This window comes from Hyla sarda, chromosome 1 (genome assembly GCF_029499605.1).
Source record: "Hyla sarda isolate aHylSar1 chromosome 1, aHylSar1.hap1, whole genome shotgun sequence".
In the NCBI taxonomy this organism is placed as follows: domain Eukaryota; kingdom Metazoa; phylum Chordata; class Amphibia; order Anura; family Hylidae; genus Hyla; species Hyla sarda.
In genome coordinates this window covers 510,548,173-510,575,361 of record NC_079189.1, presented here as the reverse complement: position 1 = coordinate 510,575,361, position 27,189 = coordinate 510,548,173, and the positions used below count along the sequence as shown (strand labels likewise).

At 41.9% G+C, this 27,189-nt stretch overlaps 1 protein-coding gene across 3 annotated transcripts in view; it reads left to right on the top strand.

The window, feature by feature from the left end:
• LNPEP (leucyl and cystinyl aminopeptidase) overlaps nt 1-27,189 on the top strand; it is a 125,748-nt gene that overhangs the window by 83,228 nt on the left and 15,331 nt on the right. For all 3 annotated transcript variants that reach the window (XM_056537562.1, XM_056537561.1, XM_056537563.1), the window contains exons 8-15: nt 3,185-3,316; nt 4,565-4,696; nt 7,827-7,987; nt 10,688-10,776; nt 13,060-13,243; nt 15,686-15,842; nt 18,479-18,657; nt 21,299-21,460. In XM_056537562.1, the coding sequence (XP_056393537.1) occupies nt 3,185-3,316; nt 4,565-4,696; nt 7,827-7,987; nt 10,688-10,776; nt 13,060-13,243; nt 15,686-15,842; nt 18,479-18,657; nt 21,299-21,460 (1,196 nt within the window). The remainder of the gene's footprint in view (nt 1-3,184; nt 3,317-4,564; nt 4,697-7,826; nt 7,988-10,687; nt 10,777-13,059; nt 13,244-15,685; nt 15,843-18,478; nt 18,658-21,298; nt 21,461-27,189) is intronic.

Genomic DNA, 27,189 nt, shown 5'->3' with positions numbered 1-27,189 from the left:
CCTCCCATAGGCATTGATGGGGCTTGGCCGTGACATCACGAGGAAGCGTGGCCGACCCCCCGCAACGCGAAAACAGCATTCGGAATATTTTGTTCCACAATGGCTAGTGGAGTACCCCTTTAACAGGGCCTTACTTACATCATGCATTCGCGATTAAAACAGCTCATGCAAATGACCTTATGATAGCCTTGATGATGAGCTGTATATATGGTGTCAAGGAAGGGAACAAACCCCGTTGTAAAAGGTCAAAAAAGCTTTTCCCAAATCCTTTTCTTAAAGCCGTAATATGGCCCTCTGCATGAACAGTGTTGCTGATTGCAAAATATTGGAACGTGCAACGTGCTGGATATTAACAAATGTTGCTCAAATCAAACAGTTAACATTTTTACCCCACGGAAATTGACCTGTGGTGTGGATTTATAAATGTGCATCATGTCAGTATTTGCTGTGGAAAGCGTAAATTATTCTTTATTATTGGCAATCAGGTGCTTGAATTGGAGAGACCAGCTGGAAATTCCTGTAAGGCTATGTGCACAAACCCTAAAAAAGGCTATGGTCTCTAACCCTAAAAAAAATCTTTGGGGGACATTTATCATCCCTGAATTTGGCAGAAAAGGCAAAAAGTCCCATCATTTTTGCACAACTTTTTGCCAGTTTGCGTAGCTTTTGCCAAATGAGCCAGGGCTTGCGGTGAAGGGGCGTGGTTTTGCACAAAGGGTGCATGGTCACTCAATTTGATCCCAGTTTTTACCTGCTAGCACACAAGAATTGTATTAGAAATCTCTGCCGGTCATGCGCCTGGAATGTGCCCCTCTTGATAGAGCCAATGTATTCCTGCACTGGTGGGGGATTGATTTAGACTAGCATGTGAAATGCCGGTCTTGATAAATCTCCCCCATGATCTCCAAAGGTGCCCATATACATTCAATAGATTTTGGCTGGATTTCTACAGTGTATGGGTTTTACCAGACACTTCACCAGGGGGAAAAGGATCAGACATGATGGATTGTAGCCCAATCCCTTGTATGTTGGATGATGAGCCATTTTCGGGTGTGTCTGGAAATTTCTTGTCTCCTTCTCATTTTAAAGACTATACAGGTTTGGCCAAGCATGCACATGTAACGGAAGTCTAGAGGAATAGCTGTCTTCCAAGTGTTCTAGCTTTATTTATATTGCAGGCATTAGCTGGTACCTGGTGTTGTGGAAATGTAGGTACGAGACACAATCACCAGCCGCTAATTATACTAACGAGGAAGAGTAATCAAACAATCATTCCTGATTCTGCTCATAATCTATATGTGCTGTATGCGGCAGGTGAGTGCCTCCATATTCACACCGTGTTCTATTGAAGCAGATGCTTCCTGGAGATCCCGCCATCTATTAATTAGGGGAAATAGAAGCATAAACCTACATCAAAAGACGATGGTAATCAATAATTCAGTATCGTGCTGTATGATTAATCTGTCGTCTTTTCCATGTCCTTGATATTAATTCCACCCCGTGTCTTTGGAGAGGGAAGGAGATAAAAGCTCTTTGCTGTCATCTCGCTGACACTTTTGAACAGTCAGCAGGATCTGTAAATATTACTTCTAGATCAAATGTGACTTCTCCGAGTCTTGCATGGTCGGCAGTTTTCTGAAGAAGTTACCTATTAGCGCTAATCTAACTAATGACACTGATGGTGGGCATAGAATATTCTGTGTGCATTACAATGGTTACAAGTCTTTGTTCTGGGATGATCTCTCTGTACCCGTTTTGCAATTAATTGTTCTGTAAGGATTACATTATTAGGTGACTTTACTTTGTTACCCCTCATGCACTATGTTTGTTGTCCAAAGCATGTGGGGCACGTTGAAGTTAGGTTGGATTCTCCTACTGTGTTTTTCTCCCATGTTTACAGTGAATGTTTGGAACTGCTCCAACATACGGATTTATTAAAACCTGTGGAGAGGAAATGTTGCCCAGTTGCCCATAGCAACCAATCAGATCACTTGTTTCATTTTTAACAAGGCCTCTGCAAAATGAAAGAAGTGATCTGATTGGTTGCTATGGGAAAGTTTTCCTTTACACAGGTTTTGATAAATCTCCCCCTAAATGTCTCCATAGGGTGGAATACGCTACAGAAATCCAAGGCTACCCTGCTGCATTTTTTTCTGAACAGACAAATTTACTGTATGTTCATACCTTTAGGCCACTTTGTGTGGATATTTCATTGTCAGAACCAATAAGTCAATTGCTAACTGAACTGTGTTTTATGAGTTATGAAGGTCAACCATTACTGTTACCGTATATACTCAAGTATAAGCCGAGCTTTTCAGCACAATTTTTCGTGCTGAAAACGCCTCCCTCAGCCGGTGGGGAGGATTAGTCGTTGCAGGCTGTCCATTTTCACCGGGGGGGCCTCTTCTCCGCGCTTCGGGCCAGGGCCCGGAATAGTGACGTTGCCTTGATGACGACGCACAGGGACATTCATGCGCAACGTCCCTGTGCGGCGTCATCAAGGCAACGTCACTAGTCCGGGCCCGAAGCGCGGAGAAGAGGCCCCCCCCCGGTGAAAATGGACAGCCCGCAATGACTAACCATCCCCACTGGACTGTCCCTGCAGCATAGATGGCCCGGACCAGCTCACCCTAACTTCCCGCCGAGGGGAGGTGAGTACGAAACAAAAAATCCGGGCATGCTGGGAGTTGTAGTATTGCAACATCTGGAGGCCCGCAGGTTGAAGACCACTGATGAAGGGATTGACAGGCGGTGATGATGAAGGGGGGGGGGGGATGATGATGAAGGCTGCAGTGGTCTTCAACCTGCGGACCTCCAGAGGTTTCAAAACTACAACTCCCAGCATGACTGGACAGTCGATGGCTGTCCGGGCATGCTGGGAGTTGTAGTTTTGCAACATCTGGAGGTCCGCAGGTTGAAGACCACTGATGAAGGGATTGACGGGGTGAGGATGAAGGGGGGGAGATGATGACGGGGGTCTGGATGATTAAATAGGGGGGATGATGTATTTCCCACCCTAGGCTTATAGTCGAGTCAATAACTTTTCCTGGGTAAAATTAGGGGCCTCGGCTTATATTTGGGTCGGCTTATACTCTTTGGTGAGTGGTCACTTATTCCTTGTTGCTTGTTCCATGCGTTGTATTTGCTTGTATTGATGCATTGTCCTGCTTCTATTTGCCTCTAGGATGATAACTTCCTGAAAGCGCGCTGTGATGCCTTGGAAAAGGACTCATTACAGACGACACATCCTATATCTACCGATGTGCAGTCTCCAGAGCAAATAGAGGAAATATTTGATGAACTTTCTTATATCAAGGTTTGTAATATTCTTCTCCCTATTCTTAAGGCTACCTGTCGCCATCAAAATGCTATCTAATCTGTCAGCATCATGTATATCTTTTGGGGGAAAAAACTTGTCAATTATTGATGAAAATCTCTTATCTTTCCGTGCTTAGGAGTCCAGTGGGCGGTCCCTTCATTAAGTGACACTGTCCATAGGACTCCTAGGAACAGGAGAAGCAGGGATTTAAATCAATAAGTTGCACACTGAATATTTTACCACAAAGATATATATCAATGTGCTTGTCTCTCCCTGCTCTATAACATAATGCTGATAGATTAGATAGTATTTTCATAGTAAATGCTTCCTATTAAGCCTCTGTTGACAGTTCATTTATTGTATACTCTAAAAAAAAAAAAAAAAAAAAAAAAAAAAAATATAAAAAGTATATGCCGAAGGTATCCATAGTCTACAGTGGCCCACACTTTGTTAAAATATTGTTCGTCTGGTTATACTCATGCTTTCCTACACAAGGATACTCCATAAAATAAAATAAATAAAAAACGTGGTATACAGATAGCGGGAGCTAACAGCAGACCTTTGCAAAGCTAGATGTAAAATAAATGTAAATTGTCCAGCAGGGGGCAGCAGCATACAGGTATATACTATTCATTTGTCTCTTCTATATGAAAGTGCATGTGTATTTCTATATACATATGTGTTTATTATTAATATATAAAAATATATGGTAACTTATACATGTAGGATGCTACATGAATAAGTTTTTTTTTAACAATTGAAATGCCAGAATAACCTGTCTATATTAGTTTGGGATGTCAGGATGTAATACCTCAGGCCAGCGAAGCAGCTGTAGAATATTCTGCAGCAGCAGCATGGCAAGTGCATTGTATTCCTGCAGATGTGACATCTCATCCCACACGATCACTCGTCATCATACAGCCGCTGCCTTGCAGCGGTGCATGTAGTCACATGACTTTGATGGAGTCGCTTTACCAATACATTTTTATCTCTGTAGATCAGTGGTCCCCAAACTGTGGCCCTCCAGATGTTGCAAAACTACAATTCCCAGCATGCCTGGACAGCCGTTGGCTGTCCAGGCATGCTGGGAGTTGTAGTTTTGCAACATCTGGAGGGCCACAGTTTGGGGACCACTGCTGTAGATCTATACACATTATTATATTTTACTAATGTGCCCTTTATTAGTATATTTATTTATTTATTAGGGCCCTCTGCTCACTGGATTCCATTTTCTTTTTTCTATAGGGCTCTTCTATTCTCCAGATGCTGAATGCTTTTCTCTCAAAAGAAGTCTTCCATGAATGTATTGTTAAGTATTTGCAAGATCATAAATATGAAACCACAAAGAGTGATGGCTTATGGGACAGCATGAACCTGGTAGGTGTCTTGCAGTATTTTAGTTACTATACCTTACAAATAAAATGTCTCCGTCCAGTACACTTTGAAATTGCTTAGTTATTCCAGCTATAGATAATAGTTGTTCCCGTTGCTGACTGAAGTCTTTATGAAAAATAAATAATTACATTAAAAGGAATAATGTTATATTGGGTTTTCGTAGTCTGGGCAGAATGAAGCTGGAGTTATTACAGAGCAGAATAGTAAGCAGGGATCTGTAAGCAAGATCCTATCCATCCAACTTTCCACACCCATTTAACTGTTTAGCCATGCGTTTCTAGTAATCATAACAGATGCATAAACAACATAGTGCTATAAGAAAGGATATTCTAGAATTGCTATTTTATGGGTAATACATGTATTTATTAAAACAGACAGGCCACAGGTCCCCTTTAAGTAACATATCATGAATATTCGTCTCTGGTTTAATAGTTTTTTTATTAGGAGTTTTAAAGTACAAGTTAATATAATAAACATAAAACAAACAAACAAAACTGGCACGTAAGATATATCTCCTATGTACTCATCGTGAAGCAATGTATATAGTACATTGAGTAAGGATTCCAAGGTAAGGTAAGTAATTAATACAAATATATAAAATGCACAATATTTAAAACAAGTACACTAATACTAGAGTATGTGTACATAATACATTTGTTTAATTTCATTCATCAGATCAAGTAATTGAAACAACAAATTAAAAATAATAAGTAAAATGGTTTTGGAAGAAATTTTTATCTAACATTTGGACTCAAACATGGTGTAGTGGTGGTGCCCTGTTTCTGGGGTGCAGCTTCTGTTTACTTCAATGGAGAGCTGAGCTGTAGGAACCCAGCACCACCACACACAATGTATGGAGCCAAGGCTTCTGCCCCTGTACATTGTTTACATTCTGGTGCCATGACTTTGCAGCTGATCGGTAAAGATGCTAGGTGTCAGCACTCTGCTGGTCAGCCATCCTTTCGATAGGCCATTAATGGATTTTCCCTGGAAAACTACTTAATACAGTCATGGCCGTAAATGTTGGCACCCCTGAAATTTTTCTAGAAAATAAAGTATTTCTCACAGAAAAGGATTGCAGTAACACATGTTTTGTTATACACAGGTTTATTCCCTTTGTGTGTATTGGAACTAAACCAAAAAAGGGAGGAAAAAATTGGACATAATGTCACATCAAACTCCAGAAATGGGCTGGAGAAAATTATTGGCACCCTTTCAAAATTGTGGAAAAATAAGATTTTTTTAAGCATGTGATGCTCCTTTAAACTCACCTGGAGCAAGTAAGAGGTGTGGCCAATAGAAGAATCACACCTGAAAGAAGATAAAAAGGAGAAAAGTTCACTTAGTCTTTGCATTGTGTGTCTGTGTGTGCCACACTAAGCATGGACAACAGAAAGAGGAGAAGAGAACTCTGAGGACTTAAGAACCAAATCTCAAGGTTACAAGTCCATCTCCAGAGATCTAGATTTGCCTTTGTTCACAGTGCGCAACATTATCAAGAAACTTGTAACCCATGTCACTGTAGCTAATCTCCCTGAGCATGGACGGAAGAGAAAAAATTATGAAAGGTGTCAATGCAGGATAGTCCGGATGGTGGATAAGCAGCCCCAAACAAGTTCCAAAGATATTCATGCTGTCCTGCAGTCTCGGGGAGCATCAGTGTCAGCGCAAACTATCCTTCGACATTTAAATGAAATTAAAAGCTATGGCAGGAGACCTAGGAGGACCCCACTGCTGACACAGAGACATAAAAAAGCAAAGCTACATTTTTGCCAAAATGAACTTGAGTAAGCCAAAATCCTTCTGGGAAAAAGTCTTGTGGACAGATGAGACCAAGATAGAGCTTTTTGGTAAAGCACATCATTCTACTTTTTACTGAAAACGGAATGAGGCCTACAAAGAAAAGAACACAGTACCTACAGTGAAACATGGTGGAGGTTCAATTATGTTTTGGGGTTGTTTAGCTGACTCTGGCACTGGGTGCCTTGAACATGTGCAAGGCATCATGAAATCTGAGGATTACCAGCGGATTTTGGGTCGCGCTGTACAGCCCAGTGTCAGAAAGCTGGGTTTGCATCCAAGATCTTGGTTCTTCCAGCAGGACAATGGCCCCAAACATACGTCAAATAGCAACAAAGCGCTGGACAGTTCTGAAGTGGCCAGCAATGAGTCCAGATCTAAATCCCATTGAACACATGTGGAGAGATATTAAAATTGCTATTGGGAAAAGGCGCCCTTCCAATAAGAGAGACCTGGAGCCATTTGCAAAGGAAGAGTGGTCCAACATTCCGGCTGAGAGGTGTAAGAAGCTTATTGATATAGGAAGCGACTGATTTCAGTTATTTTTTCCAAAGGGTGTGTAACCAAATAATAAGTTAAGGGTGCCAATAATTTTGTCCAGACCATTTTTGGAGTTTGATTTGACATTATGTCCAATTTGCTTTTCTTCCTCCCTTTTTTGGTTTAGTTCCAATACACACAAAGGGAATAAACATGTGTATAGCAAAACGTGTTACTGCAATCCTTTTCTGTGAGAAATACTTAATTTGCCTGAAAAAAATTCAGGGGTGCCAACGTTTACAGCCATGACTGTATGTCCTTTTTACAGAATTTATTTAGCGTCTACTTTTTATATTAGGTTTTTTATCCTTCATTAGTACATGGAAATGCTCATGTTTCATTTGGACTGTCACTATGTTCACTCTGCATTAAATTATTAAGAAAAGAAATGCTGATTTATACTGTGGCGTCCGTGGTGGAGCCTAACCATCTCTGTGTATATTTAATTAATATGTACATCTATTTCAGTTTTCTCTGGTTATTAATGGCCGGCCCAAAAGTCAGGAAGTAAGTTGATTAAAAAAAGGGTTCATAGAGAGTTTACCGAATTATATCCAACAATAAATTTATGATTCCTTGAGTCTTCATTTTGAAAATTACTAATAAAGGTTGCAAGAAACGACCTAAGTACTATGGTTCTTTTTGGCAAATAGAATAATGTAGGACCAATGTAATGAGGACTGATATTGTGTAGAGCCATTATTTAACAGGGCTATCAGATTTTCTGTATATGTTGTCATTTATGACAGTAGACCAACATTTCACTCTTCAGGTCACTAAATCTAATCCAGATGTGAAGAACATGATGAAGACCTGGACTCAGCAAGCTGGATATCCTCTGGTGACTGTTCAAAAGAAAGGGAAGGAGGTTTTTGTGAGTCAGGAGCGATTCCTACGAACTGTAAATTCCGGCAATGCAACAGGGAATTCTAGGTGTGTGTTTTATTTATGATTTTTTCCAAAAAGTGATTTTTGTTTTGTTGAAGTGAATATTAAAAACACTTGATGACTGAAAAAATGAGTTAGGCATGAGTACATTCATTTCTCCTGTAATCCAGATTTGGGCACCTAGGCATCTCTATATCAAGTACCTAAAGCAGCATACCATATCTCGAAAGTTTAGGCATTTTCTGTATTGTGAAAATCATTCATTCCCCTAGGTGTGAGCTTGGTTGAAGACCACCGAACTTTAAGGAACTTCACCAAACTTTATTGAGCTTAAAAGTTACTGGTTTATGAATGGCTGCAACTCAAATTTGTGGGCTTAGGATGACTTTGTCAATTAATTTTTAATAAAAAATAAAAAAAAATACTTTTATCTTAAAGTAAAAAATAAAAAACTTTTGACATATCATTTTTTGGTCTGAGACTGTTGCTAAAAACACCACTGATCAGTGGGGAGAAGCACTCAGCTAAGTGCTTCCCTCCCCCCCCCGTCTCTGAAGATGAGACCTATAGTTAGTCTATGGCATCTTGTCTTGCAGCAAGCAACAAAAGTTCTTATCTGAATGCCCCCTGCTTATTCTAGTGATCGGTGGAGGTCTGAACACTTACCCCCAACTGATCAAAACGTTTAGCATTTCCCTATGACAGTAACACTTTAAGTTTCTGTTTGGTAAAATTGCTTAAGATTTAAGATTTTTTATAAAGTATGCAATTCTTTACAATATATAATTCAGTAGTACGCACATAGCTGCATGTGGCCCACTGATCCTCATACTGGTCGTCTCTTCCAGAGCAGAAAAAAATAACAGGTTAAAAACGGCTCTAAATTAGCGGCTTTAAATTTACCATTGAAGTCTATGGCAAACGGATGAGCCTTTAATGTCATCCGTTTGCCCCCAGTTTATACTAACTGTTATTTCTTCTGAGCATGCTCAGAAGAGGTGAAATCAGCAGACTCCTGCGATGTATCGTGTGTTTTAAACTTTTCTTTTTTAAATCCCCCGTGGGGTGCCCTGAATGGCTGGTACCGAGGAGCCATTCAGGGCTCTCAGCAGGGTTTTTAAAATGAACATTGTGAGTGGCAGCGGGGGTCATATCTATATTAAAAGCGCTGTGGGCAAGATATATAGCTCTGCAGGGGGGGCAGACCTATAGTCTATATATCTAGCCCCCCAGGGCATTTATAATATGCCCCCTGCAGCGCATTAATAGAGATATGACCCCTGCCAGCGCATATATATATATATATATGTATATATATATATGTATATATATATGTATATACCCCCACCAGCACATTAATAAAGACATGCCCCCCGCCAGCGCATTATATATACTTTTCACATATAGCACTGCGGTGGCATATTAGGACAAATGCGCCGGCGGGGGTATATATACCCCCGCTGGCGCATTTGTCATAATATGCCACCGCAGCGCTATATGTGAAAAGTATATCTATCAGCAGTGTATAGTGCCAGCTGCCGGCGTCCCGATACTTTTCATTCATAGCACTTTGGCGGCATATGTATATAGTTGCGCTGGGAGGGGGGGCAGATAACGCTATATGTCTGCCTCCCCCAGCGCATCTATATACATATGGCGCCGCAGCGCTATGAATGAAAAGTATTTATATCAGCAGCATCGGGCCACCGGCTGCTGGCACTATGCGCTGCTGATAGAAATACTTTTCACGTATAGCGCTGTGGTGGCATATTATGACAAATGCGCCGGCAGGGGGTACAAATGTATATAATTGCGCTGACGGGGGTCATATTTTATTAATGCGCTGCGGGGGGAACATTATAAATGCGCTGGGGGGGGGGGGGGGCTAGATATATAGGCTATATGTCCCCCCCCCCCCCCTGCAGTGCTATATAACTTTACCCCACAGAGCTTTTAATATAGATATGGCCCCCCGCTGCCACTCACAAGGTTCATTTTAAAAACCCTGCTGAGAGCCCTGAATGGCTTCTCGGTAGCGGCCATTCAGGGCTCCCCGCGGGGGATTTAAAAATGAAAGTTAAAACACACAATACATCGCAGGGGAGTGCAGCATGCCGCCCTCTCCCCTGCTTAATAACTTCGAATCGCATTAGGTCTCAGAAGTGAGACCCAGTGTGATTAATCCCTCAGCCCCTGTACTACAACCCCCAGCATGGAACAGACTCTGTTCCATGATGGGGGGTAGTAGTACAATCACTAATGTAGTCTCCCCAGCCACCCGCAGACTCCCGCAGCCAGGAACTACTATTCCCATCATTAAAACAAGTCTGTTCCATGATGGGACTAGTAGTAGTCCTGGCTGCAGGAGTCTGTAGGTGGCTGACTTTTCATACTAACGGATGAAAAACTGATGCAAACGGATGCCACAGAATGGCATCAGTTTGCATCCGTTAGTAGTATTGTCCGTTTGGGAGGCAGTTATGGGAGAAAAACAAGACGGAAGTAAACGGCTGTGTGAACCTAGCCTTAGTGGCATAGTGTATTGTAATAATGGAAAAATTATACTGCATATCTGGTGTCATATGGGATCCAAGTTCCTTCCTATATTCTTGACAAAGGGTGACAAAGGTGACAATGGAGTTATTTCCTTTAGTCACAGTTCAATATTCTTCATTCTTCATGATAGTGATTATTGTGTATGTGTTATAGATGAAATCCATGCTTATCACTTTTTTTTTTTATTAGCACCCTGTGGCATGTGCCTCTCACTTATACATTCGGACCCTGTGAAGGATCTACGTGTTATAATGCCTCCCTACTCAGTCAGAAACAAGGTAAGTAATGCCATTATGGAAAAAAAATTGTTTTTCTCTCATGTTACATACATCTTCATCTTTCTAGTACATATAAAGTTATAAAGTATTTGAACCAAAAATTTAACAATGGCCAAGTACTAGTAAGGGTATGTTCACACTGCGGAATTCTGTGAGCGGAATTCCGCGCAGTGAACATTCCCATCAGCGTGAACGTGTCTTCCGCGAGACTGTCTGCTGCTGAAATTGTTCCGCGCAAAGAAAGAACATGATTATTCTTTGCACGGAAGTCGACGAGCACTGCATAGCTGTCAATGGTGACGGCGCAGTGCCACACAGTCCTATCGCTAAAGTATTTTTGGCTGCGGCCGCCAGACGGAATCTCCGCTCGCTGAGATTCTGTAATGTGAACATACACTAAGCCAAAAGTTGTATTTTAGCAAAACTGGTTGTAACCACAAAACACCAAACACAAATAGCCTATGATATACTATAGAGATCTAACTTTTTATATTTTTATTTTTGTTACAAATTTTCTAGTCTTTACATTCCATTGATGGATTTAAGTAGGAAGAATGATTCTTAACTTATTGGCAAGACTGCAAATCCGCCTTCAAATGTTCTCTTTGCTCTCTGTCTCATACTTGTTATTTAGACACCCACACAGATCTCTGTCTATATCTGTATACCAATTCACTAACTATTCATTTTTCTCTTCTACAGTAAATGTTAACCACTGTAGCAAAAAAAAAAATGTTTCCGGTCCTCATATAGCCATTCTACATGGATCAGTTTTTGTGTTTCAACTGATCACAACTGGTGCCAAAACTGATGCTAAATTGTATTTGTTATCATCATCCCTTTTCTAATAAAAAGCTTCATAGCCAGATAGGAAATCATCTCCTGTAGCATTTTCCTGTCAGCTTCTGGCCAGGTCTGGCATTTTATGTGACACACCTGATACCAGGAACAATCACATTGACAATAAATGAATTGGTCCTTGTACCAGTTTTCCTCTGGCATTTTACTTTCATTCTTGAAGGAAACATTGCTGTAACACCAGATTGGAAATGGCTCTAAAACTAGAACTAGAAGTTACAATAATAATCCTTTATTTATAAAGTGCACACACAGATTCCGTGGCACTGAACACTCACATTGTTCCCTGTCCCCATTGGGGCTTACAATCTAAATTCACCTATCAGTATGTTTTGGAGTGTGGGAGAAAGGCAGAGAAAAGCCACACAAACATGAGGAGAACATTCAAACTCTTAAAGGTGTTGTGCGCTGCTCTGGCTTTCTGAGCTCCTCACGCAGCGTCCGGAAGTTCATTACTCCGAACGCTGTGTGCGGGCTTCCGTGTTCGCGGCCGCCGGGCGTGACGTCACGCCCGGCCCACTCGTGACGTCACGCCCATCCCCTCTACCAAAGTCTATGGGAAGGTGGCATGACAGCGGTCGCGCCCCCTTCCCATAGACTTTGGTAGAGGGGGCGGCCGCGAACACGGAAGCCCGCACACAGCGTTCGGAGTAATGAACTTCCAGACGCTGCGTGCGGAGCTCCGAAAGCCAGGGCAGCGCACAACCCCTTTAAAGGGGTACTCCAGGTTTATACATCTTATCCCCTATCCAAAGGACAGCGGATAAGATGTATGATTGCAGGGGTCCCGCCGCTGGGGACCCCCGTGATCTCTGTGCAGCCCCCGGCATTCTGTGCCCGGCTCATGTCTTCAGGAGGGGGCCTGACAGCCGTCGCGCCCTCTCCCATAGACCGGATGGAGGGGCGTGGTGTGACGTCACTAGAGGGCGTGACAGTCATGACCCCGTCTCGTAAGCAGTGCCTGACACAGAATGCCGGGGACTGCACAGAGATCGTGGGGGTCCCCAGCAGCAGGACCCCTGCGATCATACATGTTATCCCCTATCCTTTTGGGAATAAGAGGGAATAAGATGTATAAACCCAGAATTCTCCTTTAAGAGGTCTTGTTCTTGGTGGGATTTGAACCTAGGACCTCAGCGCAAGGCAACATCGTTAAGGAACTCAGCGCAAGGCAACATCGTTAAGGAACTCAGCGCAAGGCAACATCGTTAACCACTGAGCCACTGTGACCCTTCAAATGTAGTACACGTTCTGCAAAGCAGTCTGTGCACACACAAGTTATGTAATTGATTTTGAAGCTCTGTAATAAAAATGTTTATGTCTGTGCGACCACTTATATCAGAACTTTTGAGATGTTACAGAACAATATTCCATTCCGAGGAAAGAAAATATATGCTTTAAGATAACCTTCTGTTTTCACTTTAGATAAAATTATTTTGCCAAGCGAGCCTTCCTGGGTGAAGTTTAACGTGAAGATGGCGGGATACTACATTGTGGATTATGGTCAGAATGGTTGGGACGCTCTTATTAGTCAACTCCGTAACAATCACACTGTCTTCGCTGCCAGTGATCGAGCAAACCTGATCCATGACATATTTGTCCTTTCGGGGTAAATTACAGAATATTTTTTTTCTCATCATTTCCTTTTTTTTTGTCAGTGCATAAAGTCAGCTTTAATATAGTGAGCCTGTCATTTTTTTCTTTAACCCCAAGATAAGGAATGATTTATTGTCTGACTGTAGATGTATTTTGTGCTCTCCCTCCCGCTGCCTGCAGTATGTTTTATTGGAATGTTGTTTGTGTTTCATACTGGACAGGAAATATTCCCTGACCTCAGACTTGCTCTGGATGTTTCAGCATACGGCTGATTTATTGACATTGCTAAGTGAACAAATCTCAGCATCTTGTGGTTTTTTGCTATGTACACATTTTGACTAACGCAAATTGGGATTCGCATCACTTGCTACTTTTTAAATAAATTCCCTGTTCAGCAAAGCAGCCACAGTTTAGACAAACACTGTAGCTTTTATACCAGTTTTACACATTCAGGGAAGTAAGATATTACTAAAAACAACAAGAAAAGTGCAGTATAGAGATTAAAGATATAAAAAAGTAATTATTGTTTGCTTTTCATATCAGATGCCTGCATATAGCAGAGACAGGCACTTACTATACTGAATTAGAATTAGTATATCAGTTGTCTGGAAACTTGACAGACTGGCCGTATACACGTTTAAAGACGTATTCAAGGATATATTTTTTTTCATAAGCCTTTGAGCCCACAATTTTAATGTATAATGCTGTGTAATGCAGATGTGGACAGAATTGTTGGTACCCTTCCATTAAAGGGGTATTCTGGCTTTATACATTTTATCCCCTATCCAAAGTATAGGAGATAAGATGTATGATCTCAGGGGGCCTTCTGCAGGGGACCCCTGCGATCTCGGTGCAGCCCCCAACATTCTGTGCCAGGCACTGCCTCCGGGGCGGGTACCTGATGTCATGGCCACACCCCCTAGTGATGTCACACCACACCCCCTGCATTCATGTCTATGGGAGGGGGCTAAAAATTAAATTATAAAAATCAGACATTATTTTTGAATTATTGTTCAACAGAATCATTTTGAAAAACAAAACAATGGAACTGACCTGGACAAAAAAAGATTGTACCCTGCCAAAAATGCTCCAGTTTTGTCTCATTTGTCCATTGGACATGCCACAAAGCTTCTGGAAGAAAGGGGGTGATTTAATTTTTTATTTTGGAAAAGGTTAATTTATATAGGTAAAAAAGAACACTTGGCACAAAGGAATATGCAAGTGGCACTACTGTCATAAGACCATAGTAAAAAGGCAACACAAAATGGAGGATAAACTCTGTGTACTCAAGGGGAATACAGCTTTTAGGGTAGTGCTCTCATAAAGGCAGTATGTAGCAATAACAATCAAAAGTAGGAGAAATGGGCATTCACCCTGTATATAATAAACAGCCTGTTGCCTGAAGGACCATGGCGGATGCCTGGTCTGATTTGGCCTGCGTCTAACGGAGCATTTGTAAAATTATGGAATAAAAGCTACGTTTTATACAGGGTGAGTGCCCATTTCTCCTATTTTTGATTGTTAATTTATATATAGGGCTTCAGGAGTTTTTTTTTTACACTTTATTATTCCCCCTAAGGGACTTGTATGAGCATAAAAAGTGCTACTAGCCAGCCACAGCGGTAGCCGAATGTCTGCTATTAGCGGTAGCTCCCAGCTAATGAAAACAGCCAAGGGGTCCCTAGCTATGGAGCCCACTCCATACACCCTTAGTGGAACCGTGACAGATTAGATCGGTCATGGGTTGCGAAGCGTTAAGACTTTTTAGAATGTGTATTATTCACAGCCCCTAAGTCGGTGGTTAGAATATTTCTATATGTAAAATTACAAAAAAAAATAATTAAAAATGTATAACATGCTAAGTGAAAAGGATGACTTGACTTCAAAAGAATAATGACGACACTATGGACCAAACATGACTGGCAAATGTATTATGATGTGGCCTTACTGTGGACGCCATGTAAACAGAGAGGACTGGGTAAACAGGAAAGAATAAATAAGTTATATGGTGTAGAGTTTTTTTATCTTTCCATTTTTTGTCCACCTAAGCCATTACAATTTTTTTTTCTAGTAATGGGAATCTGTCAGTTTTTTGTTGCTCTGTCTGCAGGTAGCATATAGTAGTGATGGATCTCCATCTGGGCTTGTTGTGTGTAATCTATATTTGGCACTGTTTGTTTATTCTGCCATCTCCCAATTTATTGATGTACCATTATGCATTTGTTTGTGGTTCTCCTTGATTTACCATAAAGCAGTGATGGAGACCCTGATACAGGCGCCCTTACTTTGTGCTTGTTTTCTTGCCATAATTATAGTAATATTACTGTTTATTAGCACACATGCGCTCTTTGGACAGCTCATGCATGTCAGGGTAATGTGATGCATTTGTATGTTTATTCACTGGGTAACTAATCGTATTGTCACTTTTTTTAATTATTATTTTTTATATAACCAGTGTTGGAAAGATCACGCTGTCCAAGGCATTTGACCTCCTTGCTTATCTTGTGAATGAAACGGACAATGCGCCCATCAGACAGGTGCTTCATCAGACCCACATCATCCAGAGTCTCCTAGCTAAGCAAGGTTATAATTTTCTAGCAGTGCAATTGGAGGTGAGTTTATTTTATAATTCGTTTTTTTCCTGATATTGTTTTTTTGGTATCTAAAGTATACCATCCCTTCAGATCAAGTCCTTATTCTCTTTCCCTCATTATGTAAATCTTTTCTAAACACCTGTGGCCTTCTTGACTTCTGTATTTGGCAATCCACTTGACTTGTGGAATACATTGACTCTTGTAACAAGAGTTCATTGTGAATATATATAAATCTCCACAATGCACCTGTGCTGCCTCAATGGTTTCCAGAGGCTGTAGCTTTGGAAAATCCTCTTGTGTTATAGGTGCTGCTTGAAAATAAGATCATCGCAGGGTTTCCACCTGCAAGGGGATGGGATATGCAGAAAACCCACACACAGCACCCCTAATAGGGAAATTGAAAGCATTGCATATACCCATTTATATGTCTGTAATGCTAAAATGTGCAAGGTCCTCTATAGCAGTGTTTCTCAAGCGCGGTCCTCAAGTACCGCGCTTAAGAAATTTTTCTGGATTTCCTTAGTCTTTTACAGGTGATATGATTATGGTCAGTGAATCAGGCATCACCACAGTCATGTCACCTGTGAAAGACTAAGGAAATTCTGAAAGCATGACCTGTTGTGGGTACTTGAGGACCGCTCTTGAGAAACACTGTTCTATAGCAGTACATCTCACACTGTGAGGTGGGCTCTTAAATGATGAGGTGCCCTAGTTGTTGGGGAGTCCCATCTTGGACTAATTTTTGACAAAAATAGTTATATTTGGCGTAGTTTTACCAGTCTCTGAATTATTAACGGACTCCTTTCATGTTTATTTTAATGTTCTCCTGAGCTTAGAAGACCCATACTATAAATAAAAAATAAATAAAAGCTATAGATATGTTTGAATAGCACTTTTTTCCTTGCTTTATACTTATTATGGTGCAAAAACATTTTCTCCATAGGCAATAGCTGCAGGAACAGCCTTCTTGCACCCAAAAATCTAAAAAAAAATAAAAGCAATGTATATTACAAATATACATATAATGGTATTATCTACATCATGGGTGTCAAACATGCGGCCCACGATGAATATCTTTGCGGCCCGGCAAAGATATTCATCGGTCTGGTCAGGGCCGGACCATCATTGGTGCTCCTTGAGCGCCTGCCCTGGGCCCGTGCCCGCAGGGGGCCCCCGTCACATTCGGGGCATCCCTGTTACCTCCCCAGTTACCTCTCTGCGGCCCCGCGTTAACTTTAAAAACGCAGGGACCACCGGGAGGTAGCGCACTCAAGGACATCACTGACGTCCCGATGTGTGTGCCCATAGGAGCAGTGAGGAGGACGCGCGGGTATGGTAAGTCACCACTCACCAGCACGTCATCTTCGGTGTTCCGACCACCGCTCCTCTGGTCCCGGGACCTACTGCTATGGCAGAGGAGCGGTGGTCGGAACACTTAATTGGGGCAGTAAACAGGCATACAGCCTGCAGCCATACACTGTATATGGCTGAAGGCTGTATGTCTGTGGGGGAACTGTACTGCACCTAATGTGGGGGAACTATACTGCATGTAATGTGGGGGAACTATACTGCCAACCTAATGTGGGGAACTATACTGCCAACCTAATGTGGGGAACTATACTGCCAACCTAATGTGGGGAACTATACTGCCAACCTAATGTGGGGAACTATACTGCCAACCTAATGTGGGGAACTATACTGCCAACCTAATGTGGGGAACTATACTGCCAATCTAATGTGGGGGAACTGTACTGCACCTAATGTGGGGGAACTGTACTGCACCTAATGTGGGGGAACTGTACTGCACCTAATGTGGGGGAACTGTACTGCACCTAATGTGGGGGAGCTATACGGCACCTAATGTGGGGGAGCTATACTGCACCTAATGTGGGGGAACTGTACTGCACAGTCTTGTGCAGGGGGGGGCATGGAGTGTTGTACAAAGGGGGCATGGGGTCTTGTGCAAAGGGGGCATGAAGTGTTGTACAAAAGGGGCATGGGGTCTTGTGAAGGGGGTCATGAGGTGTTGTGCAAAGGGGGAATGGGGTCTTGTGCAGTGGGGCATGGGTTGTTGTGCAAAGGGGACATGGGGTGTTGTGCAGGGAGGGCTTTTTTTATTTATTTATTTATTTATTTTTATGCGGCCCACATAAACTTAAACCTTGCTTTTTTGACGCATGTTAGCCTTTGAGTTTGACATGCTTGATCTACATTATATAAAAAGTTTTTGCAAACAGGTACACTTTAGAGAGAGAATTGCAAAGTAGCATTTGTAAAATGGGATTTCTAAGCCAGACCATCCTTTTAAACATTACCACCATAACAGTAAGTGCACATTTGAAGGAAATACATTGGGAAATTGTATAGCTTTTCATTATACTGTAAATAACTTTTAATTTTTGAATCTGTTATACCTTTTTAGCAATACCAATACCAGGTTTTACACAGTTGTAATAAGGCCGCAGATCTCTGCCTGACTGTGGATCTGGTGACCCGAACTAACATCAATGAGATCTATGATGTTGTAAGTCCATGTTCTTGGACCTGCGATCCAGCCTAGATTTGCTCCTGTGCCGTACCTACATGAAACCAACCTATTGGTGTGTTCTTGAATTTGGATATATCAATTTATTGACTTATATTTTATATTATAGCGGCGCATCTTTGACCTTTTAAGCAAGCAAATTAAGAAACAGGAGTGGACCGATGATGGGACAGTGTCTGAACAGGAACTAAGATCATTACTCTTAGATTTAGCATGTAAGCATGGTGATGCCAACTGCATTGACAATGCTACTAAGCTGTTCAATAACTGGCGAAACAATGGAACACGGTAAGATCCTAAAGCTCATGTGTATGCATGTGTCACAAAATTGCTTATTTTCTATATGAATCAGAATACTAACTTAATGGTCATTCATTAGGACCTAAAGATATGTATTTCCGTTAAAATTAAATTTTACTTGAATTGGGGAACCAAAGTAAGAATCAAAGAGATTGCAGAATTCACGTAAGGAATCCCCTTTCATACAATTTTGGAAAAAGTGGTTAAAGTACCAATCTCAGACAGGATTCAAGTGCCCTAAGCTGGCCAAATATGTTAATTTCATTATTTTTTTAATGCTTTTTTTATTTATTTATTTTAAATGTAAAATAGTAAAAAGAGGCGATTCAAATTTTTATTGGAGTAGGGGCTGTCTTTTATTTTTTATTTTACAATTCTATGTCCCCATAGGGGACTATTTAGAGCAATCATCAGATTCTAGATACTGATCAGTGCTATGCTTATGCATCACACTGATCAGTATTATTGGCAATCTTCTGCTCTGGTCTGCCTTCCAGCAGAAGACCCCAAGATGACAGCTGGAGCAGGTCCCCTCCATTCACCATCTTGGAGGATCGGATCCCTGATTCACTCACTGCAACGGGTGATCTGATCATCCATTAAAATGCCTGCATTGTTGCAAATGCTGTGATCTGTATTGATGATCACAGCAAATGAGGAGTTAATGGCAGATATGAACGTGATCAATGATGTTCGCCGTTACCGGCAGTCCCTTGCTGCTCGCATCATGTACAGGACGTAAATGTACGTCCTGGTGCGTTAAATGCGCCCCTAGACATCTTACCCGTATCCAAAGGATAGGAGGTAAGATGCCTGATCGCGGGGGTCCCGTCACTTGGAACCCCTGCGATCTCTCCTGCAGCACCCCGTGTCATCTGCTGCATGGTGCGAATTTTGCTCCGTACCTGATGATGGGCGATACAGGGGCCGGAGTATTGTGACGTCATGGCCCCGACCCCTCAATGCAAGACTATGGGAGGGGGTGTGGCGGCTGTCATCAGGCACAGAGCCAAGTTCGCTCCATGCAGCAGATGACACTTGGTGCTGCAGGAGAGATCACGGGGGGTTCCCAGCGGCGGGACCCCCACGATCACACATCTTATCTCCTATCCTTTGAATAGGGGATAAAATGTCTGTTAAGGGCAGAGTACCCCATTAAGTCCCATTGCATCGGGATGTAAATTTACGTCCATTGCCCTTAAGGGGTTAATCAACTCCAGGTTCACTAAATAGCTGCCATAGAAAAGAAAATGGCCTGCCATGTGTACAATACTTACTTGAGGTTGCCACCAAATAACATCTGACTCAAGTCCATGCCTAACAGTGCCCTGTGCACACGTAATGGCATGTTTTATACTGCATGACTTATCTCTAGTACCTGAGGATGCAGATATGCCATTCAGGAACATAGAAAATGCCATTCAGGAGCATAGCAGTGTGTGATGGTAAGACTCTGTGATGATTAATGGGGTACTACGGTGCTATACATCTTATCCCCTATCAAAAGGATAGGGCATAAGATGTTAGATTGTGGTGATCCCACCACTGGGGACCCCCGCGATCTCTCCTGCAGCTCTGTGGCTCACGACGGGCAGTGCAGGCGACGGAGTATTGTGATGTCATGACTCCGCCCCCTCCTGCCGTCATGACACGCCCCCTCAATGCAAATCTATGGGAGGGGTCGTGGTGGCAGTCATGCCCCCTCCCATAGACTTGTATTGAGGGGATGGGGCACGACGTCACTAGGGGGCGGAGCCGTGACATCACAATACTCCGTCCCCTGCACTGCCCATCATCAGCCACAGAGCGATCCTCGCTCTGTGCAGCTGAAAAACGGGGGTGCTGCATGTGAGATCACGGGGGTCCCCAGCGGTGGGATCCCCACGATCTAACATCTTATCCCCTATCCTTTTTTGATCTTGGTCTGACTCTCACTGGCTCCTGAATAGCACATGATCTGCTTAGTAGAGGGACCACATGGCAGCCATTACTAGCCCAGAATGTTAGTGGGAATGGACGGAATTGGACACGTTGTGGAAGCAGGTGGGAGTGGAACATAGACTTAGCGGGAGTGGGCAGTAATGGTCAGAAATTTATCGGGAGAGATTAAAAAAAACAGTCCCACGCAGGGCTCTACAATGTTGTGTATAATATACAGCAGGATGTTAATGGTTGTGCTGGAAACGCAAAAAGGTTATCCAGTATCTAAAAAATGATCCCCTATCTGATCACAGGGACCACCCGCGATCTCCTGCCTGGCGCCCCGGCTTTATGCATAAATGGACTGTGTCAACCCAAGGTAAGCTGTGGCCGATATTCCCCCTCCATGCATCTCTATAGCAGAGTCGAAGATACCCAAACGCTGTATCTCTGGCTCTCCCATAGAGATACATGGAGGGGACATGTCAGCCACAGCTTTGTGCCGTGGTTTACATGCCTCCATTCACGAGGAGAGCAGGGCGCTGTGCAAGAGATCGCGGATGGTCTCAGTGGTGGGACACCCCTTTGGGATCTGACACTTATAAGTTTTTAGATACTGGATAACCTCTAACATTCACTATATGTTTTTACATATCTTTTTTTTTTTTAATACCATGCATAATCTCAGCGATCATGTTTGTCTCCTTAGTCTCCCGACAGCTGTCAAGAAAGTTGTGTTTAAAGTTGGAGCCCACACAGATGATGGATGGGCACATCTATACAGTATGTACTCTGCATCATTGTCCGAAGCAGAGAAGATCAAAATGCTGGAGGGGCTTGCCAGCACAGATAGTGGCAAAAAATTACAGTGGTAAGTATTATATGAACTCCTTTCCACGTTTTATCCTAAAGAGTTTATCCAGGAATAGAAAAACACAGCTCATTTCTTCCAAAAACAGGCCACGTCTGTCCCCAGGTTGTGTGTGGTATTACGCATATACAAAAAATGGAGTTATTTACAAGGACATTTTTTTTACATATATAAATCTTTATTAAACACTATGAATTTAAAAAGTAGGAAGGCCATAAAAACGTCTATACAGAAATACATACTGACATTATAGATTGCTGAATGTACTGTAAGACTAAGTCCCAAGGTAGACAGTACACATAACATATGCAGTCAACAGTATAAAGCATGATACATTACCACAAGATAACAAGACAGGCATCAGAGTCCATCCAGTAAAACAGGGTATTTAAATAACAGGCGTCCAATGAAATCACAGAGTTTGTAATTAGATTATCCCCCCTCACCTGAGAGCACAGTCACATCGGCGCGCTTGCTGCAATCACTCAATTGATGAATGTGAATAGCAGCTAAGTTTGGAAATAAAGTGCAATGTGCATATTGGTGACTGATTAGTAATCTAAATGTTCCTTTATTTACCTTGTCAGACGCGTTTTGAGGTTTCTTACTGTTGTGCGGTAATAACTCAATTATGAATTATGGTCATAAAAATTATTAATTATGAAAAATGATTAAAATTATTAAAAATATCAAAATGATGACCTGGTGAATTGTAGACAGAGCCAATCAATACAATCCACATAAGAGTTCGCCTATTTCCTCAGATAACAACAAGTTCTTTTTATTATGGGATGACATTAACGCTTCAGAATGTAGTTTTGCAATATACTATAATACACAGGTATTATAAAAGTATGCAGATTTATTGGTTATAAGATTATAAACATGAGTACCGTATATACTCAAGTATAAGCCGACCCGAGTATAAGCCGAGACCCCTAATTTCAACCCAAAATCCCAGGAAAAGTTATTGACTCGAGTATAAGCCTAGGGTGGGAAATACATCATCCCCCCCTGTCATCATCCAGACCCGTCATTAACATCCTCATCATCATCACCGCCTGTCATCATCCAGACCCTCATCATCATCACCTTTCATCATCCCCTTGTCATCATCCCACACATCCCCCCTTCATCATCCCCTTGTCATCATCCCCACCCCCCTTCATCATCCCACACCCCCCCTTCATCAATCTCTTGTCATCATCCCACACCCCCCCTTCATCATCCTCTTGTCATCATCCGCCCTCAGTGGTCTTCAACCTGCGGACCTCCAGAGGTTTCAAAACTACAACTCGCCATCGGCTGTCCGGGCTTGCTGGGAGTTGTAGTTTTGAAACCTCCGGAGGTCCGCAGGTTGAAGACCACTGCGGCCTTCGACATCATCCAGCCCCCTCTCACCCCCCTTTAGTTCTGTACAGTACTCGCCTCCGCTCGGCGCTGGTCCGGTGCTGCAGGGCTGTCCGGTGAGTAGGTCGTCCGGTGGGATAGTGGTTCCGGGCTGCTATCTTCACTGGGGGCGCCTCTGCTCCGCGCTGCGGGCCCAGAATAGAGGCGTTGCCTTGACAATGACGCAGAAGTACGTTGGCAATGAACTTACCTCTGCGTCGTTGTCAAGGCAACGTGACTATTCTGGGGCCGGGCCGAAGCGCTTAGAAGAGGCGCCCCCGGTGAAGATAGCAGCCCGGAACCACTATCCCACCGGACCACCTCCTCTCCGGACAGTCCTGCAGCACCGGACCATCGCCGAGCAGAGGCGAGTACTGTACAGAACTAAAGGGGGTGAAAGGGGGCTGGATGATGTCGAAGGCCGCAGTGGTCTTCAACCTGTGGACCTCCGGAGGTTTCAAAACTACAACTCCCAGCAAGCCCGGACAGCCGATGGCTGCCCGGGCTTGCTGGGAGTTGTAGTTTTGAAACCTCTGGAGGTCCGCAGGTTGAAGACCACTGCGGGTGGAGAGTTCACGCGAGTATAAGCCGAGGGGGGTGTTTTCAGCACTAAAAATCGTGCTGAAAAACTCGGCTTATACTCGAGTATATACGGTAATAAACACAATGATATATGCAAATGAATATCAATTAGATATATTTGTAAACATTACAAGCTTGTTAATATACTACATATAATAGAACAATACATGTGAGTAATAAGTAACTTGTTACAATAAAACAAAAGCTACTAGGTTAGGAATATCATATAAGGAAAAGGTTACATATCATTCTATTCAGAGGAACCTCATGATATTAAGATGGGCAATCATAGACATCTCAATATGGAATGCTAAATACAGTCAGCCCCCTTCTAACCAACTACAGATCACATGATTCCAGGAATGGGCAAATCAGTTTAAGGAAATAAACATGGAAGAACTATGATATACTTCCACCCCATTCTGGACTATTTTCTATACATGATCTTGGTAATACATTAAGACAAATAGCAGAGTTTTATGATCTCGCTAGACTATATTTTAGGAGGAAGAACTTATAACAAGTTTTCTGTGTGAGAAATATATTTATAACACTTAGCTTGGCGAGTATGAATTCTATCAATGTCTAAGCAATTATTTAATGCTTTGATAGATTATGAGTCTTGATTCTTCTGCAGGTAGAATGAAGTCTCACAATATCCTAAAACTATAATCTCAATATGGAGATAATTAATTATTTAGACACAAAATGGCCGACATCATGCTATTAAACATATTAAACATAGTGATTCATTTTTGGGGCCTACAAAAATTATGACATTACCTCTTTTTCAATGACCACAGCAGTTATACACACATAAATTGCAGAGTGTTATGTATAGATAGAAATGGGCGTTAGAATCATCAGCCGGTGCGTATCTAAAAAGGTGTCATAGATATGCGCTGTAGTAGTGCTACTAGCTGACGTGTGTCAATAAACATGTCAGCAGACCTATTTGTGGTTCATTCATAAAAAATCATAAGTAAATTTATTTCTAAAAGCAGTCGTAAAATACTTGAATCTTCATATTAACCTTCCATACAAGCTGTTTATGGGAAACTTTCTCACAGATATTATGTTCTTGTTTGCGCACGTGTAGGCCACTGGTGAAGAAGTGTTTCCCTAAACAGGGGGACTGCAACACTGCAACTCAGTGCAGTATATAGCTTCTTAGTAGTATTGAATGGATTGCTAGAGTCCATATGAATTGGTTTTATGTGTTGTATAGGTGGGTCATATTTGTTATATATTTGTGATTTGTTGGCATACATAGGTATATATAAGTACAGGTATATAGAAATATAGGTATATATAGGGTATGTAGAAGTATACAATTTGGATTTAAATTATCTTAAATTAATTAATTGTTAAAAATAAAATACTTAGAGTTATGATATGACATTATGTTTCAAGAACTTATGTGTCACATTAAAGCGGTGTCCGCTCATGCGGTTTTTTAGTGTTTGAGACGTCTGCCCGATATACTGTAAATGACATCCACACTCCATAAGTTATATTTCGAATGTTGAGTTACAATCCAGTTTGTTCTTAATTCTAAAGGTTTCTCCAGTTTGATTGCTAATAAATGTTTTGGCTCCATAGTTTATGTTCTTACATAGTTTACAGCCATTCTCATTATTCCTAGTATTCTCATTATCCGTTCTTGTTTATCCGGTCTTCTTCTCGCCGGGTTGGTCTGGTCCTTGTGGACCTTGGGTAGATGGTAAAAAGTAGATGTTTTTGGACTTTTTCTTTTTTAGTGAGCACTCCTTTTGAGTATACATGGTCTATCATCTGAAAGCATTCTTTCTGATACAATTTGATGAGGTCTTCTGGAAGTGGGATGTAATATTCTGGGTCGGAAATAATGCGGTACGCCTCATACATCGGGCGGTCCTGAATAACCACACCGCCCCCTTTGTCAGCACTCCATATTACAATAGCTCTATTTTCCACCAGAGATTTTATGGCTTTCTCTTGTTTAGTTGTCAGGTTTCTTTTGGGTTTGTATGTTCCTATTGTGTTATTGTTGATGTTCCGGAATTCTTCTGATATTAGTGCACAAAATTATTCAAAAAAAGGTCCCTTATGGTGAATGGGATAGAACGTTGATTGTGGTTTCAGGTTTGTATGGATGGGTGGAGGGTCTAAGTTTATACTCTGGTTGTCTTCTATGTTGGGCACTGTTGTATTAATTGTTTTGTTTATGCAAAAAGTCTTGTTAATGATAATTTTCTTACATATTTGTTGAGATTCACAAATAGTTTGAATTTGTCTATCTTTCCATTAGCACAGAACGATAGTCTTTTACTTAGGACGTCTCATTCATTCCCTTCCAGAACGTGGCTGGACAGATTAAAAATCTTCAATAGCGCTTTTTGTTCTTTTTGGTTCTTGGGTTGCTGTTTGCATTTCTTTCTCTTTCCTTGGCATCCCCATTTTGTTCTTCTTCTGGTGCTTTTCTTTTCATTCTGGCTGGACTGTAACAGTTCGTAATAAATTTTGTGACCATATCAGCTCGTGCTTGGTGCGTTGGAGTGGCAGTCATATGAGTGGGAAGTTCTAAAAAAATGAGAGGTTCTGGTGGAACTCTCTGTGTGGTTTCTTTCTGTAGGGTGTGATCTTGAATCTGGGGAGTCTCTGGATCTTCTGGCACGCTCCGTGGGGTGTCATATACCATGATACATGACAAGTTGAATGGCATTTGTAATGGTGACGTGGGGATTGTCTGAACATTCCCATTATGGGATTCTTTGTTCCCCTGTGAGAGATCTGGAAATTGTGTTGGAGGTAAAGCTAGAGAGGTACATTCCCTCACCTGCATAAGTAAAATTTTCAGGTTGCTCGTCTTCAGTGGGTTGGAAATTTCTTGTTCTTCTATGGTCGTTTCCCCTCCTAGGTCCTGTTGGTTATTCTTGAATTCCTTTTGTTCCTGGTTAGGAGATGGTCCTCTTTTTTCCAAAAGGCTGTGATTCTGTTTTTTCTTCGTGCATGTTGCTCCTTCCCTTATTCGCTGTGAGTTTTTTTGATATTCGTGTGTATTCACCGGTAATCCTAGTGCTTCTTGCCTGTGTTCTTGCCTGTGTGGTGGGAGGAAAAACTCTTCCATTATTTGGAAAGGTCTAAGGGAGTTATTTTTCTTACCTTGTGTGTCTGTATATCCTTGGAGGTCCTGGGGGTGATGCTTTAGTATCCCTTTTTTATCCTGGAGAATGTGCATGTTGGTGAATGACCTCCCATGGTTTTGTCCTGCTGGGGGTGTATGTCCCGAACCCCCCTGTTCTGCTCTTCAGTTTTTTTCTTGTATGGTTGTATTTTTTGTCTCTACTGTTCTAAGTTCTTTGTTTGTTATTTTCTTCGCGAATTTGATGTTTTTTGTTTCATAGTCCGTTTGGTCTCTTTCAAATGTATTCGTTTTTTTTCTCTAGGGTTTCTTTCTCTGTATTTAGTATGCACATAGTTAGTAATCTGTCCATCCTTGTGAAATCACGGCCACTTTTATATGGTTGGAGAGTAGATGTTAGTTCATTGATCCTCCCGTTCAAGTATTTGCATAGCTCTTCCCTCTTCTCACAAAGGACATTCATAATTTCTATTGAGAACCTGTGCATTAGATCCTCCCGTTTTTTCACAAATTCCTCGTCATTTTTGAAATCTGCCTCTTGTCTCAGGCGGAAACCTCTTGGTATAGTGTTTCACTGTAAGTGGATTCTCATAAATTTAAGGTCCAGGTGGTGTTGGACTTTATTTTTCAAGAG